Source organism: Balaenoptera acutorostrata, chromosome 15 (assembly GCF_949987535.1).
Source record: "Balaenoptera acutorostrata chromosome 15, mBalAcu1.1, whole genome shotgun sequence".
Taxonomy (NCBI): Eukaryota; Metazoa; Chordata; class Mammalia; order Artiodactyla; family Balaenopteridae; genus Balaenoptera; species Balaenoptera acutorostrata.
Genome location: NC_080078.1, coordinates 29262855 through 29280586, shown reverse-complemented (window position 1 = coordinate 29280586; position 17732 = coordinate 29262855). Strand labels below are relative to the sequence as shown.

Here is a 17732-nt window from a genome sequence, read left to right as displayed (position 1 = left end):
ATGCCTCGAGTTATACAAACAAGGTATTAATCCTTTTAAGATAGTGTTAACTAAGATGTAGAATCTGGGATTAAATATATCCACCTAAATAATTTGCCATTTTCTCTCTCCAGGACCATTATACAGAAATCACTATAACCAAAATTTTATTTGTGGTCTTTTATCACATGCATTCATTCCTTTAAGATCCAAGGACCGATGAGGGCTTCTCGCAGTTCGTAAAGTCCTAATTGGGAATCTTGGTGCTGTGACTACTAACACACTAATTGCAGGCAAGGAAAACATAGCAAACTTAAGAGATAAAAACGTAGGTAGTGCAGAACCTTCAAATATTTAATTAAATGGCAAAAGACTTCTTTGCTAATTAAACCCTAAACACCCATTAACTGAAGTACATAAAGTGTTTCTGGTCTGGTGACAAGACAATATGACTTCGCAATTTCTTTGTACTTGCATTCAAATATTTCTCAAGACTATGAAATAAAATGTAACATTTATTAAACACTTGGACAGTCTTAAATACATTCAAGGCATTTAAAATATTAAATTTTCCATGCTTATTACAGTTCCTAAAAAAAACAAATTAACTAAGATTCAGTATTTCTTCAGAACAAAAACGTGGCAAATTTCTTCCACCAGATCTGGTTTTGTCTATTAAATTTCTATAGCATGAAGGATGAATCCAGAAAACCCAGTGTTGACTTCCACTGAAACACCACATACTCAACCTCTTATCCCACAAAACAATGTAATTTACTGCACAGATTTCCAGTACTCCTCTTGGCCCCTGGATAGGCCATTATTGGCTCCCAGCCCTCGCAGCCATGAGGTAAGGTGCCCCCCAAACTTCTTAAGCCTTGGAAATCTAGCACCATGATTTGAACATTTTCATTACAATTCAGAATTATCTCTAACTCAACTGTGGCCTTCAATTGTCAAAAAACTATCATCCTGCTCAAGAAACTTAAATAAATCTGCTCTTTTCAACATAGAGAACTATGAGAATTTCTATAGAAGGAAACTAGACGCACAGTGGAACAGGAAGGTAAACATCTGCATCGTATTCAACAGGAACTAAGCTACAGGCCAAAGAACCACTGGGTGTTGCAGAATCTTTAGCTGGCTAGAGGATGGGATTAAAAAACCATACAGCTAACCCCAGAAAACTGTCATGGAGAGCACAGACTATATGATTAGGTAGGTAAGTTTGCCCTCAGCAAAGCAGTAGACTTAAATCTTCATCTTTGAATAAGTGAATAGTTTCTATGGTAAACAAATCAATTACACTAAACCCCTACATTAAATGTAGTATACTCAGTTTTACAAGCCTAAAAGGGCAGTGGAATGAAAAACAAATTATTTTGTATTTCAGAGGCTTTCATGATTTAAAAAGCTGTCTCGACTCCTTGACTTGCTGGAGAACCATCTGAAGCTTTGATTCCTTTAGTCGTTATGTTCATGAATGGTAATTACCTTTGAAAGCATGCCTCACTTTGGCCTTTCCTATACTACAGTGACTATGTCACTTACTATTAGAGATGTGTACCCCAATTCAAATGCAGCGAAAGGCCAAGTACCTGAAAAGTCACTTACTGCCTCAGGATATTTGACAATGACCCAAAGTTTAAGAGTCTACTCTCCCAAGCTTCCTACCCTAGAGCTGTCACATAAAAGTAAGTCTGTTTAGGGTGAGGAGGAATCTGGAGGAAGATGGAAAGGCTTATGCAAGACAAATATTTTCTTGCCTCCAGCGTTCAGGATTCGATCCAGTGCCTCTGTGAATGACTCCATGTTAATTTCCCCCAACAAATGTATGCTAACTCAGTGATCTGCAACCTTGGCTGACCACCATCTGGGTCCTGGAATCGATTATTTTAATTTTGATTCCAAGGCCTTTTCTAAGACCCATCTCAGCATGAGGGCCACGGCTGACTTGCATGCAGTGAGCCCATCAGTGGCCTGCAAACAAGCTTTGGATGTGTTTGCACAGATTACTGTGATGGAGCTGTCATGTGAACAAATGGCTTAAAGCAGATGAGGAAAAGGGTCACATCATAGGCATTCAAGTAAAACCAACAAGACATGGGATGCCAATTTTATACTGAGAAACAAATGTTAACTTTAATAATAAAAAACACAACCACAGAGAAGCACTGTATTTTCCCTCTACTGCATTAGCAAATACAAAGAAGAGCAATGAAATGAATGGATTTACTTCAAACTACTGGTTCTTACACCCATGAACATGTATCAGAATTACTTGTGGAGGTTTTAAAAACTATTTAAGTCTAGGCCTCACTCAGCGGTTGCAACAGGGGTCAGGACCCAGGTATTTTTTACAAGCTCTTTAGATAGCTCTGATGAGTTTCCTGCTGGTTGAGTTTCTGATTTTAGGTTGACTGGGGTACTTTGGGTTTTTTGGGCCACTGTTTGGGGGTACGGGGAGTTTTTTTCGCAGATTTACTAGCAGTAGTGAAGAACTTGGCCTCTGGCTTTTTAGGAGTCTGTCTTGGGTCTTTTTTCCCCAGCGAAGAGGTTCTTTCTTTCTCCAACTCTTCTTTGATTCTTGCCTTCTTCCCTGGGCCTTTACCTGGGGTCTTGGGCTCCGCAGCTGCTGGGGTCTCCAAAGCTGGGGAGGCCTTTCTCTTCTTCCCATGAGGTGTGTTGGGACCACGACTCTTCTTTGGAGACTTCTTTCCTGCAGCATCTTTTTGTGTCTAAGAAAAAGAAAAAAGTGGGTGGGGTGCGGGACAGACAACTGATGATGTAACTCTAAGAGTTACTGTTCTTAAAATTTAGGGAACCCCTAAGAGGGAAACTGCAGCACGATGAATGAGGAATAGCTTTTTCCTCCTGCCTCAAAAACATTTTGAAAGGCAGCTGTACTCCACTATTAATGACTGTAAAAAGGACCCTGGCACCTCCCTGGCCTAACCATCCTTCCTTACGGCTGGGGCGAAGGACTCCTAGAAGCAGTGGGAGCACAGTGGGCAGACCTGTGACCTAACCCTGACTCTTCTTCACCTCCAGTTGTAAATTCCTCGCATGTGGGGTTAGGGCAGGGGGTTCCAAAACAGTGTGTGTGAAAACAACTGGGGTGCCTGTTAGCAAAAAGGGGGACCGTGTTCCACACCGGAAATCCCGGATTTCCCAAGCAGCCCAGATGATGTGGCTGAGAGCCGAGGACAACATCCCAGCAACAGACTGGGTCCCACGCAGAGACAGGTTATACAGGCAAATCAACCAACAAAACTTTGCTCTTGAGTTATCATAAAACAGACGGAAATTTTGAAAAACATTGAAAATATAAAAAACAAAACTCCCTAATAACTCTACCACACAATATTAATATTATTCACTACCTTTTCCCCATGAGTATGTATGTATTTAAAAGCCGAGTATTATGCTCTTTCCCCAACTATTTCATTAGTATTTCCTAAGCACTATAAACTCGTACTAAACGTTATCTTGAATAACTTTATAAAAACTACTGCAAGGGTACATAGCATTTTCTCATTTTTGCTTCTACAGTGAACAATGCTGAAACTTTCATACCTTTCCCCTGATCAAATTTCCTAGATAGGTTCAAAGGGCACAAACACTTCTACACTCTTTTTTAGGCCTCGCCTTGTGGCTTGTGGGATCTTAGTTCCCTGACCAGGGATCGAACCCGGGCCCCTGGCAGTGAAAGCGTTGAGTCCTAACCACTGGACTGCCAGGGAACACCCAACACTTCTACACTCTTGATGCGTATCACCCACCCAGGAAGCTATGCTTTCTACTCTTTAATTTCCAACACATTATCTGCCAGTCCCATTATAACAAATACAGCTTACTTTTTCTAGAAACAATTATACTGCCTATAGTTAATATACTGATCAACATTAATTTCAAGTATATTAAAAAAAAAACCTCACTAGCAGTTTGGGGACACTGTAAAAGGAATATTTCACTAGCAGAGGAAAATTGTAACTCTGTTGAAGACGTTAAGGATTACTGTGAGGAAAGAATACATAATAGGTAAAGTGCAGTAACAGCCCTGGGTTGACCCTAATGGGCTGTGCCGAGGGGTCATGAGTCTCATGCACACATGGTGAGGGCAGCCCTCTAGTCTCTTAGGGACCCATTTCTCCCCTTATTTTCAAGAGGTCTCCCCCCAATAGTTGGATGGATACTATGAGTATGAGCAAAAACATTATCAAAATGGGAATTCCCTGGCGGTCCAGTGGTTAGGAGTCGGCGCTTTCACTGCCATGGGTCTGCGGTCGATCCCTGGTTGGGGAACTAAGATCCCGCAAGCCTCGTGGTGCGGCCAAACAAACAATACGAAAACAAAAAAACATTATCAAAGCACCCCAAAATAAAAAAACTCAGTTCCTTTAAATCACCTCCTCTGAAACCCAAGAAGTCAGATTTCTGTAAGAACCATGCACGGTGGGGTGTTTGAAAGGTTTCAGAGGCAGAATCCAGCACCCAAGTTTCCCTTGGTAAATTTTCTGAAACTAATTATGTGGTGACTGAGGACTCACCTTCAGAAACTGAACCTGCTTTTCAAAACCACAGGCAACGTTTTTTAGAATTATTAATATGGCCGAGTCTCCCTTGATTCCAAGGTACACGAAAGGCTGTGCTGCCTGCACATCGCTTCACTATTTACGAGGGGGACAGAGTCAGCCAGGAGTTCTTGGGATTTACCCTAGTAGTTTTCATCCATGACTTCACAGTCTCTGGTAGAACAGATTTCTATAAACGATGCCTCCCAGCCGCACAGCACTTCCCGTCCCTCACCAAGTGCCTGCCTGGCACACAGAGCCCCAGAATCCGTCCATGATGGATATTAAATATTAATGAAAATACCTTTACGCTTCTTGCAGCTGGCGTTTCCTTCACTGGTACCAGCAGTGGGATTTCATCTTCAGACTCGTCTTGAGCTCTAGGGGGGGCGCTCACCCCACCAGTCTCCTTCTGGGGTCCAGGGTCCTGGGCTGGAGCACCACCAGTTTTGGGGGCCGGTGCATCTGTAGTCGGGGCTGGTGCAGCCTTTCCAGCCTGTTTCATAAGCTTCTTGTCTCCTTTCTTCTCCTGCTGTCTTTTAAGACGTTCTTTCTTCTTTTGGCTTTTCTTTGCTACCTACCATAAAAAAAACAAGCATAATTGTACTGGGGACTCTTCTGTTGGTGAATAAATGGCACAGACTTAGCACGTGCAGTCAGGTCATCCATAAGCTCCCTGAAAGGGCCTTGACCTGTACAAGATCCAAGCAGATGAGTCCCATCGCTAGCACTTGAACCCCAACTCTGTTCTGTCGCAGAGTCCCAGCCAAAGATGCATTTTATGTGGTAAATTACATTCAAATCTGGGTAGCTGAAGTGTGTAGTCACCAGCTGTGTGGAAGTCAACCTCATTTACAAGTGAGTTACGAATAATCCAGAATTGTATAGTATGTGATGTGTTGAACTTCCATATATGCAGGTTCCAAATCTGCAGATTCAACCAAATGTGAATCAAAAATATTCAAGGGAAAAAAAAATTCCAAAAAGTTCCAAAAAGCGAAACTTAAATTTGCTGCACTCTGACAACTACTTACATAGCACTCACATTGTATTAGGTATAAGTAATCTAAAGATGATTTAAAGGGAGTCCAGTGGTTAAGACTCTGTGCTCCTGGGAGTGCTGGGGGCCCAGGTTCGATCCCTGGTTGGGGAACTAGATCCCGGATGCCGCAACTAAAGATCCCGCACGAGGCAACGGAGATCCCGCGTGCCGCAATTAAGACCCGGAGCAGCTACATAGCTAGCTAGCTAGCTAAACAGATAGATAGATAAATAAATATTAAGGAAAAAAAGAGGTGATTTAAAGGATGCCAGAGGATGTGTGTAGTTTATGTGCAAATACTATGCTGGCTTATATAAGGGACTTTAGCACCCACAAATTTTGGCATCCTTGGGGGGGATCCTGGAACTAATCTTCCCATGTATGAGATGGGTGACTGTACATCTCCATGAAGCTGCTACAAAAACGAAATACTCTGATATTTTTTTCCTGCCTGAGTTTGTGGCTGAGAGTTAACACACTAGCAAGTTTACATAGCTAGAGGTCCATTATCCTTATCACAGAGTACTGTCAGATAACATCATAATTATGACAAAATTCCATTTTAACCAGCAATTCCAACATTGTCACAAAGCCCTCAACTGAATCTGACAAACAGCAAAAAATTCAGACTTCTTGTTTCCAGTAACAGCAGTTTATGTTATTTTGGATTATGAAAACAAGTACAAAGTAGGGTAAAATATTAACAACTTTTTTCATAAAAGCACTGATGAGCTGATTACACTGTAAGAAACGTTTGCCCCGAGAGTATTTGCTGATCCCTAACTTTTAACAGCCGTTACGACTGGGCACAGGAGGGCAGGGGTGTGAAGTGGAGAAATCAAATCCTAATGTCCATACCAGGCAGGGATTCTAAGTAAAAACCTCGTTACAATAAGCTGGGACACCAATGAGTCGGACCCTCAGGGTAGAGATGAACGAGGGGCAGAGCCGTGAAGATCTGTCACCGTGGGTGGATTTGAATCATTCAGGGAACCTCAAGCCTTGAATGTGCTTCTAGGTGGTTCTGGGCTGAGAGTGCCCCAAGGTGCCTGGCTGCCGTAAGTCTAAATCCTCTCGGGAAAGATCTTCATCCCACCCCTCAAGTTAGTTCTACAAATAATTTTCCAAATGGACTATCCATGATACAGTCCACAATAACTAAGTACATAGGAACCAGCAGGTAGAGACAACCCGCTGCATCACCAAGATGCCTAACGGTTTGAATTATCAGACAATAAAGCAACTATGCTTAATGTGTTCCAAGAATTAAGACAAACTGGAAGACTATTTATAGATAACAGGAAACCAAAAAAAGGTAACGATAATTTGAAAAAGAACAAAACACAGAATTTCTAGAAGACAAAAAATTAAAAGACTGAGTCTAAAAACTCATTGGACACATGGATGAACATGGCTGGAGAAAGACCAAATAAACTAGGAGATTGGTCCAGCCAATAGCAAAAAGTTCCATTTTCTCTCATGCGGCTTTCTGCAATATTACCAGCAGCACTGAAAACCTACAAACCAAAACCAAGAGGTATGTCAGCCTCATACGATCTTGAATTTCGCCCATAAATAACCGTGTATCAATACTGCAGACTCGATTTCGGTTTTCCTCTTCCTCTCAGCTCCTCTTGCCACTGCACAGGCCCCTTCTGAGCCTTTGTTCTCTCTTCCTGGGCTGCGCTTACAGCCTTGATTAAGCCTGCCTGGGATGTGAACTTCTACTAACCTTTTTCTTCTGACTTTGTGTGCGTAGTCCCCTGGCTTCACCACGACTGCTGACAAAAGAAGAAAAGACAGGCAGGGAAACCGATCTCTCAGTCTTCACGTACAAGAGCTTCACGCTCTCCCACTTCTGAAACAGAGAGAAGAGTAACATCATCCGTAGGTGTTTTGTTCCTTTAGACGAATGGCCAATGGAAGCATCTGCGAGACCGTACCTCCGGCAGTTTCTGTGAAAGCCTTTTTGTGACGGCAACAACGTTTTCGACGATGTGCTGAACTTGCATCCCAGTGTGACCGATGCGGATGGTACTGAAATTTAATAAAGCATTATACACAGAGAGCTGAAAAAATAACTTGGTTTTCAAAATAAAGCATAAACAGGTATGTGAGAAATACAAATACACAATCCTAAAAAAAATTTTTTTAAATGTAATATCATTGAAATCTTTAGGTTCCCAATTTATTTTAAAGGAAGATGATCATACTTCATGTCCTAGAAATGCCCTCCTCCTGAAATATGCCCTACCATCAAGAGGTGATCGAGGAGCTGGCACCTAACCGTGTGAGGCTGGGAGGGTCAGTGGGGAGGGCCAAAGGGAGTTCTACCTTCATTCTGGAAAACACAGGTCACTGAGTCAGCCCTCAGGCTTTCCTGAGGGCAATTACCCCCAGCAGTGGCTGTTCTGAAAAGAACCACGCCCAGGAGGACTGCTTGCTACCTTTATAGCTCCACTGCCCTGACACAGCGTCCACCTCTAAAACGAACAGTTGCTCGTGTAATAGCATCTTCTGGCCAAGAGCAAAACCATCCCCTCAGCTGAAGCAGAGGGCTGCTGCAAGCCAACGGGGAAGCCCAGAAGTGCCCACTGCTCAGCCACTGGGTCCGCTGGTCCTGGCAGCCCCCACTCTCCCTACCATGGGAGCTGAAAGGCAGGCTCGCTGTTGGCAGGATGAGTGCAGAATGAGGATGAGACGGGCTGATGCTCCCACCTCCCTCCAGCCAAAGACGGGGCTCTGCCCATTCTGTGTGCCCACTGTCACTGACCTGCAAGTACACCCTGAACCAGGCTTATTCTCCTGTTTTCCTGAACATCTAAAGGTGCCCTGTACAGGGACTTCCCTGGTGGTCCAGTGGTTGAGACTCCATGCTCACAAGGCAGGGGGTGCGGGTTCAATCCCTGGTTGGGGAACTAAGATCCCACATGCCGCATGGAACATCCAAAAAATTACAAAAAAAAAAAAAGGATGCCCATCCAGTACAGTAAAAACCAGCAGACGTGCCTTTTAAAATTTAAGTCAGTTAAAATCAGGTAAAGTTAGAAATTCAGATCCTCAGCTGCGGAAGCCACGTTTCAAGTGCTCAGCAGCCATCTGTGGCTCATTCTTCCGCATGAGACTACACAGCTATAGACCATCTCCACCACTGTGGGAAGTTCTGGAGGGCAGCACTGTTCTAGAGAATTGAATACTTCTAAAGAATGAATTTTAGTTTTAACAGAAGAGTCTGGTTTCATTAACACTATCTTATTTTAAAAAGTTTATAAAATCACTATTAAATATAAAATGAAACAGAGGCACACCTTAACGCCTTTTACCTACCTGCAAGAACCACTTTTAGAGATGTTTAAGACAGTTCCCCCTATACAGTCACTGATCTCTCTGGACAAATTCTTGGCCTGAAGGTTTACAGGTACTGGAACTCTAAAAAAATACAAAGGCATTTACAGCAGCACATACACACCCATAAATTTCACGCTACTAAAGTCCGGTCATTGCTGAGAAACTTACTTCTTTCTGTTGTAGAAATGTCTCCCGAGGTGTGAGGGTAAGAGCCGCCTGATTCTGGCATCCGTAATGAAGAAGTCGAAACTACCCAAGAGGCGGAGCTTAGCTTCATAGGCTTTATATTCCTTTTTTAAAGTTCGGAGGGGGATAATCTAGAAAATGTAAAAACATGAATCGTATATACAAACAGAAACAGACTCACAGACATAGAAAACAAACTTATGGTTACCAAAGGGAGGGGAGGGACAAATTAGGAGTTTGGGATCAACAGATACAAACTACTGTACATAAAATAGATAAGCAACATGGATTTACTGTATAGCACAGGAAACTATCCAATATCTTGTAATAACCTATAAGAGAATATAATCTGCAAAATAAACAAACAAAAAACCCTGAATCACTATGCTGTACACCTGAAACTAACAATATTGTAGACCAACTATACTTTGATAAAAAAGAGAGAGAGAAAAAAAGGTATAAAAACAAAAAATTAAGAACCTGAACAACAAGAAGAAGAAATACTGGGGCAATTTATATTTGGATTTTAAAATGCCCTGGAGTCACAGTTTAATGAACATGTGAGTATCTAAAACAGCACAGGCACAGGGCAAATGCGTCGGGACCCTCACCTAAAGAAACCGCACCAATGACTACAAAAAGGGGGAGGGGTGCCAAGTCAGAGGCAAACCCAGGATGCTCTGGAAGGAGAGAGAAGTGACACAACGGAGCAGCGTTCTGTAAAATCTTCAACATATAATCATTACTGATGCATGTGTTGAGCTTTCAGGTCAACACACCTCAACAGCCCATCCGTCACAGGGAAGAGGGAATACGCCCTCCCTAAAGCCAATGAGAATTAAATTAAAAAGAGAAAATTAAGTTAAAAAGGAATGTATTACTTGTCACTTCAATTGAATCCAATCTTTTAGTTGTCTTGAAAATATTAACCTGCTCCCTACCCGAGAAATGGTTTTTTTCCCCATAACAGATTTTATTGAACACAATAGATCTAAAATACCATATTTAACTGTAATTTATAGAAATTATTTTATATTCTTTTTCCATATTAAATCCTTAAGATCCAGTGTTTGTGTTACATCTTAATTCTGACTAGCCACGTATCAAGTGCTTAATGCCACGTGTGGCTAGCTGCTACCATGATGGACAGCTTAGCATTGGTCAGTTACAGCTATTCATTACCTGAGAAATGGTTTTAACTCCATGCTTGTTCAAAAGCTTCTTATAAAAACGTTCTGTCTGTTCGGGAGTTAAATTAGGCTCATCTTTGGTAAATAAACAGATATCTGCTAAATCTGATCGAATACCATGAGGCAAGGACCTGCAAAATGCATGAGAAGGAACCAAGGAATAAAGCATTATAACTGATAATGTGTATGATTATATCCCACAGAATACACAATAAATTCACTGTCATTTCAATAGACTTCATTCACGCTTTTTAAGCAAATACACTACTGAGAACATTTAAAAATATATCTAGTTTTCAGTGGTACAGAGGAGAGATTTAACATTCAAATACTAAATCACCACAAATATCTGCAGGCCAAAACATCAACTAATATTTGGGATACAATTAAGACTTAAAATATAATCAAAGATACTCAAAATAGTGCACACGTAATTATTATTATTTTACGTGTTGCTATATAGGTACACGTACTACCGTGTGCTAGAATAATCTAGTTTCATCAGGACAGTTCTGATTCAGAACTCTACCTTGCAGAAACCCCTGGGCTCCATAAACATAACTCTCAAGACCTGAAACAGAAAACGGAGCAAACCTACAGGGACCAGCAACCATGAATTATGTTGAGTCTCAAAAAGGTTTAGCTCACTTCCTAGGCCTACATGCTCTGAGGAAACATTTCCTTAGTTTAAGAAGAGAGCAATCCACAGTAGCAGGACTTGGCAAACGAGATGGCAAGTGGCAGAAATCACCAAGAGGTGAGCAGTTGGAAAAATACCCGGAGAAAGTAAGGGCTTTCCAGAAGCAAAAACCCGCCTGGGCAGAGGTATGGAATAAAGAACGCACCCAGATACATAAAGCAATAACTAAGGCAATCTGGCTGGGGCAGTTTGTGAGGATGAGTTAAGAGAGAGCCTGAGGGTCAAAAGGGTCTTTCCAATTTGTAATCATTCTTAACCTCTATCCCCCACCTTTATGGGGAAAAGAAAAAGAAACTATCCCACACACCGCTTTCTATAGCACAGCTGGCTTTTTAACATCCAGGGAATGAGAGACTCCACAGAGAGGCAGGGTTACCAGACAGAATATAGGACATCCAGTTAAATCTGAACCATTTTTTAAGTATAATTATGTCCCCAACATTACATGGGACCTACTTATCTAAAAAATTGCTTGTATTTTTATTTGCTGAATCTGACAACTCTGCAGAGAGGGCATCTCTCACCTACGAGTCCTAGCAATAAGAATGTGCAATCACCATGGGTTTTTCTTCTCTTAGGAAATCACTGCCAAATTTTTAATTGTCTCTGTATAAAGGAGTGAGTTCAGGACCTCAGGAATTTTAGCTTGCAACTATCTTGACATGGAAAGATAACAGATTCTATGAAAGTATGGAAGCTGTTTCATTTAGTCTAACCTCTGTCCTCTCAAAAACCAGGTTTTCAGATTCAATAGAACAGCTTAGGTCAAACCGTCCACCAAACATCCAGAAAACTGGTGACATGTCTAGAAAACTTAAGCACATCTGAAATCCTAGAAAATTTAAGAATGTCTGAAGACCTATGGTTTTTGGGGGGCACAATTATTTCAACTCAACATACCCTGAGTTTGCAAAGTTTCCACCAGAAACTAAGCTGCCGATTGTTAAAGTTCCATGGAATGGCCAAGCAGATAAAAAAAGCAAAGGTAGAAAATCAGAACTTACAATCTGACCCTCAGTTCTTTACTTGGAATTTTCCATAATACCACCATTAAAAAGAAATTTTCATTCTCATTCAAAAGCAATCCATTTGCGTTTTTCCTGGATCTGGAATGTGCCAACAGAGCTTCTACTGCCTTTTTAATCTGCAAGGTGGAGATACACAAATAAATTACATCTCAATCGAATTTAAAACTTGCCCCCGCCCCAGAATTTGTCCCTGATCAATTTCTATTTTAGCAGGTAACCTCCACAACTGTATCCATTAGGATCCTGCAATTTGTAATCAGAGGAATGTAGTCACCTAAGTATCCGCTAATAGCATCGTCTACAGAAACGAGCGTCTTCTATATAAAACACTAAGACGGAGGGAACGTGCTTCCCCTGCCCTGGATGATGAAGGCAGTAATGCCAATAAAAGCTCAATACACCTGCATCTAGCATTTCCTGAGCGCTTATTATGTGCCAGGCTCCCTGGCTACCGCGCTTTAGGTGCATCACCTCCTCTCAGAGCCCATTTTAAATACGAAGTTACTGAGGCTGGTAAAAATCAAGCGACTTGGCCAAAGTCAAAGGCAGGGAAGCACAGTCAGGTGGACCTCACCCCAGGATCCCAAGTTATACCTGCAATCCAACTCAAGATAAGGGACTTCCCTGGTGGTCCAGTGGTTAGGACTCCGCGCTTCCACCGCAGGGGGCACAGGTTCGATCCCTGGTCGGGGAACTAGAATCCCGCAAGCCACGCGGAGCGGCCAAAAAAAAAAAAATCCAACTCAAGAGAGCCAGGTCGCAGGGCTGGAGGAGGCGGGCGCCTACCCGCGAGTACAAAGCAGCGGGCGAGCCGAGGGCACCGCGAACGCGCGACCCTCCCAAAGCTCCGGAGGCGCCCACACAGGCGCGGAGCCCGCATTCCGCACCCGCGCCTCCCAAGGCCATGGCCATCCCGCTTCCGAACGCCCCTCCCCAGAGACCACTCACCTGCTCTTCGTCCAGCTGCTCCAGGCCGACCGGGGTCGCTGGAGTCGAAGCTGAAGTTGCGGCTGAGGTTGACGGTGGGGTAGAAGCCGAGGCCTCCATTTCGCGTTCACCTCGTGGAGACGCGCATCCGGATCCCGGGAGCTGGTTCCTGAGGCGCACGCGCGAAACCAGGCCCGTAGCCGGAAGTCGGGGGGCGTGGACTAGACCCTCGCGTCACTTCCGGGAGCGCGGGGTCGAGTTCCTGGGCGTTGCGGCGTCAGAGTTTGGCGGGCGCGAGCAAACTGAGGTAGGTATTCGCCCCGCCTGTGGTCTGTCACTTCCCAGAGGGATTGCCTCTCTTTCTCTTCTGTTCCCGGTGTCTGTGAGGCGCGGGGAGCAGCCTGGCGACATCTCGTTCTCACTTTTCCGCGGAAGAAATCGAGCGCCCGGAGGCGGGAGACGAGGCCTGTCCGCCCACCCGCTGGGCCACCTGCTGTCAATGGACCGCCCCCCTCTCCCCAACTTTAGGCTGGCGGCGTGGGGCGTGGGGAGCGCGGGGAGTGCGGCCTCATCACCCACCTGCCGGCTGACCTTGGGCGAACCTAGCCACCGTCACCGCCACGGCCAGGGTGGCGAGCCCCTCCCCGCTGGCTAGTGAAGATTCCGTGGCCTCGTGCGCGGGATACACCAGGCGCGTCGTTAAGCAGTGTGGAGCCCGAGCGGTGGGCCGGAGCCAGTCTCCTGAGCTTCGGGGCTTACAGAGGCGGGAGGTAAGAGCACGTACACGTAAAGGTGCAGGCTGGAGAACGGGAGGACGCCTCCCTTCCTCCCCATGGCCCCAGAGGTGACCACTGTTACCTGTTTCTCCTGGAACCTTCCAGGGGTGTTCTAGGCATGTTTAGGAAATACTTATACTTCTTTCTCTTTAGCGATGGCTGGGTTTCAATTTTCTTTTCTTTTGTTTTTTAAACACAAGTAGTAGCCTGTACGCCCATTGTTCTGTACGTTGCCCTTTCCTCTTAATATATCTTGGAGGTTGTCCAAGTCAGTAGCTAAGGCTGTGCCTCTTTTTTAACAGCCGTATGGCCTTTCACCATGTAGATAAACAAGAGGTAATTTAGGAGCTTTTTGATGGGTATTCAGGATGGTTCTTTGTGCAATTAGCTACAGAAGATTTTGAGAGATCAAAGAATGGGAGTAGGATGCTTTCCATGTCAGTTGCTTACAAAGAAATGCTCCTTCCATATTGCCAAAGCTGGAGGAAGGGGTGTTTGGCTGCTGATCTCTAATACTGGCTTTGTTTTTTTTAAAAATTTTAATTGGGGTATAGCTGATTTCCAGTGTTATGTCTGGCTTTGTCTTTTTATTTTAATTAATTAATTAATTTATTTATTTTTGGCTGCGTTGGGTCTTCCTTGCAGTGCGCGGGCTTCTCATTGCGGTGGCTTCTCTTGTTGCAGAGCATGGGCTCTAGAGCGCAGGCTCAGTAGTTGTGGCGCACGGGCTTAGTTGCTCTGCGGCATGTGGGATCTTCCCGGACCAGGGCTCGAACCCATGTTACCTGCATTGGCAGGCGGATTCTTAACCACTGTGCCACCTGGGAAGTCCTGTCTGGCTTCGTCTTTAACCAGAAACTTGTAGAAGTGTTCTAAACCTTTGGCACCTACTCCCACTTGTCTGTTTTAGAATCTAGTATAAGATGGAATTCGTTTTAGCATGATATTATGAATTGCCACATTAGGCTTCATGTATCTGTGTTTCCTAGTATTCTTTTTTTTTTTAAATAAATTTATTTATTTTATTTATTTATTTTTGGCTGTGTTGGGTCCTCGTTGGTGTGCACAGGCTTTCTCTAGTTGTGGCGAGCAGGGACTACTCTTCTTGGGGTGCGTGGGCTTCTCACTGCGGTGACTTCTCTTGTTGCAGAGCACGGGCTGTAGGCGCATGGGCTCAGTAGTTGTGGCTTGTGGGCTCTAGACCACAGGCTCAGTAGTTGTGGCGCATGGGCTTAGTTGCTCCGCGGCATGTGGGATCTTCCCGGACCAGGGCTCGAACCCCTGTCCCCTGCATTGGCAGGCGGGTTCTTAACCACTGTGCCACCCGGGAAGTCCTGTTTCCTAGTATTCTGAAGAGAGCATCGGGGCTGTCACATGTTGTGTCACCTGAATTCAAGTTTGAGAACCAGACTTTCGGGCCAGGGAACAGCATGAATTCAGGTGAAAGAGGATGGTGGTGTTAGGAAGTAGTAAGTGACTGGAGTAGGGATGTGCAGAGGGGAGAAATGGGAGATGAGGCTGGAGTGGGGAGGTTAAGGAATTTATTATCAAGCTGAAGGTTTATATTTTGGAGAAATCATACAGATACAAGGTTTTTGAACTGGTATTAGGGAAGAAGAGGAGGTGATGAATTATGCTTTAGGAAAGCTAATATTGCTGTGGTATTGTAGCGGTTAAAAAAAAATGTCATATGCCCACAAATTCTTTGAAACTTAAGTGATGGAGTTTCGTTCCCCTCCCCTTGAGTATGGGCTGGACTTAGTAGACTTGCTTCTAGCAAATAGAATAGAGCGGAAGTGATGGGCTGTCACTTTGGAGATTAGATTATAAAAAGAATATAGTTTCGACCTTAAGTGTTCTTTTCCCCTCCATCTTTCCCCCCACCTCTCCCTCCGTCTTTCCTTTGTTTAAAATTACTTGCTCTGGGTGAAGGCAGCTACCAAGTCCTGAGACTACTCAGGCAACCTGCCAGCAAGTGAGCTTGGAAGTGGATCCTCCTCCAGTCAATCCTGCAGACTTTTGAGAGATCCTGAGCCAGAACCATCTAAGCTATGCTGCTTCCAGGTTCCTGACCCACGCACATAAACTATGAGATAATAAATGTTTGTTATTTTAAGCCACTAAATTTGGGCTTGGTAATTTGTTATCCAAAAATAGATAACTAGTGGAAATGTGTAGCCCTCCCATCTTCAGACCCATCAGCTGTGTTGATGTACAAGTCCTGTTAGGACCTCACACCCAAAACAAGTTCCACCGTGAACTCGTTACCTTCCTCTCAAACCTGCTCTTCGTATGCTTTCTGTCTCAGTGCATGGCACCACACGCTCACTGCCTAGTTGCCCAAGCCGGAATGTGGGAATCCTCCTTAATTCTTTTCTCCTCATCCTCCAAATATGGTCAGTAACAAAGTCTTGTTGTTTATTTCTTTTAAATATTTCTTGCATTCATCCAATCCTTTTTATCCCTTCCAGCTCGTGATGCCAACTATCATTACTTTTTTTTCTTAGACTACTGTACCAGCCTCCTAAGTTGTCCTCCTACCTCCAGTTTTGCATATTATAGTCCGTTCTTTGCCCTTAGGTGGGAGTGATCTTTGTAAAGGGCAGATGTGGTCCTATCAAACCTGATCATGCTTAACCAACTTCCTTGCGATATCATTGTCATTAGGATGAAATACAGATTCCTTAATTTGCCTTATACATATCCATGTGTGCATTTGTTTTCTGATGTCCCATCTGGTTTAGAATTTGTCCTGGAAAAAAAGTGTCCCAGTTTGAAAAATAAAATTATATGGTCATCCTTAACATATGAGGCACTCTTCATTTGCTGCCTCCCTTATTACCTCCCTGACTTCATACCCTGCCTCTCACCCCTTCAGTCTTTAGATCCTGGTTTCAACCCTGCAGTTCCCACTTGTCTTCATACCTTCTAACATGCTGTAACTTTTTCCTGGAGCACTACCACCTGCAAGGTCGTCCTACCATAATTGGCTCTCCCCTGCTTGAGGATAAGCTCTGAGAGGGCAGGGGAGAGCCAATTAGTGGTAGGAAAACTATAAATGATGTCTTCACCATTGTATCCTTAGCACCTAGCCCATATATGACATAATGAATATTCACTTGAAGAATGAGTAATGCATTGTAACGGCCTGAGACAGGGCTTAGGTTGACAAGAATAGGAAACTATTGTGGTTTTCTAGCTATTGAGGTCTAATAGCGTGATAGCAGTGAGGACAAAGTATAAGACTTGAACAAAAATTGGATAAACAAGAAGGGAAATTCAGATTATTCCCAAATTCTGAATAACTGGGCAAATCGGTGGTTTTGTTAATAGAGCTTGGGAAGGCAGGAGGAGCAGTAGATTTGGAAAGAAAAATATGATATTCTTTTTCAATATTGAGTTTGAAGTTCCAGGGGTACATCTATGTGGATCTGGAACGTGGAGGAGAGGTTCCTGAACTTAAGTAGGAAATGTGAAAGTCATGGAAGTGATGGTTAAAACTGTGGAGAGACTTTCCTGGTGGTCCAGTGGTTAAGACTCCATGCTTCCACTGCAGGGGGCACTGGTTCGATTTCTGGTCGGGGAACTAAGATCCTGCATGCCATGTGGTGCAGCAGAAAAAAAAAAAACAACTGTGGAAATAGATGAGATTGCAAAAAGAAGAAGCAGAGAGTCAGAATAGGGCTATGGAGAAACCCTCAGTTAGGGGACAGGAGGAAAAAGAGCCTGTAAAAGAGAACTAGTTGATGTAAAAGAGGGTGCTTAGGAATGGAGAAGTGAGGATGTGTTAATACCGTCAAATACTGAAGAACTTCTAAAAGGCCAGTTTGTTGGGCAGTTAGGTCATGGTGACCTTACAGAAAGCAATTTCAGTAAAGGATTATGAGGAATGTGAGTGAGAGAGGAAAAATGGAACATTGGTATATTTTAAACTTTTACCATTAAGGCAAATGAAATGAGTGAAAATATTTTTGTGTCCCAG

At 43.6% G+C, this 17732-nt stretch overlaps 2 protein-coding genes across 3 annotated transcripts in view; one reads left to right on the top strand and one right to left on the bottom strand.

Annotated features, from left to right (window-relative positions):
• Nucleotides 1-476: 476 nt before the first annotated feature.
• Nucleotides 477-13165, bottom strand: RSL1D1 (ribosomal L1 domain containing 1). The gene is made up of 9 exons (XM_007198591.2): nucleotides 12996-13165; nucleotides 12024-12163; nucleotides 10312-10450; nucleotides 9112-9260; nucleotides 8923-9024; nucleotides 7539-7632; nucleotides 7328-7453; nucleotides 4858-5130; nucleotides 477-2717 (listed from the first exon to the last, which is right to left on the bottom strand). Exons 1-9 carry the CDS (start codon nucleotides 13092-13094, stop codon nucleotides 2391-2393), a joined length of 1449 nt encoding a protein of 482 aa, XP_007198653.2. The 5' UTR covers nucleotides 13095-13165; the 3' UTR covers nucleotides 477-2390.
• A 65-nt stretch (nucleotides 13166-13230) lies between these two features.
• TNFRSF17 (TNF receptor superfamily member 17) overlaps nucleotides 13231-17732 on the top strand; it is a 117206-nt gene continuing 112704 nt past the window's right edge. For both annotated transcript variants that reach the window (XM_057529125.1, XM_057529124.1), the window contains exon 1: nucleotides 13231-13744. The gene's annotated coding sequence lies outside the window, so the exon portion shown is untranslated. The remainder of the gene's footprint in view (nucleotides 13745-17732) is intronic.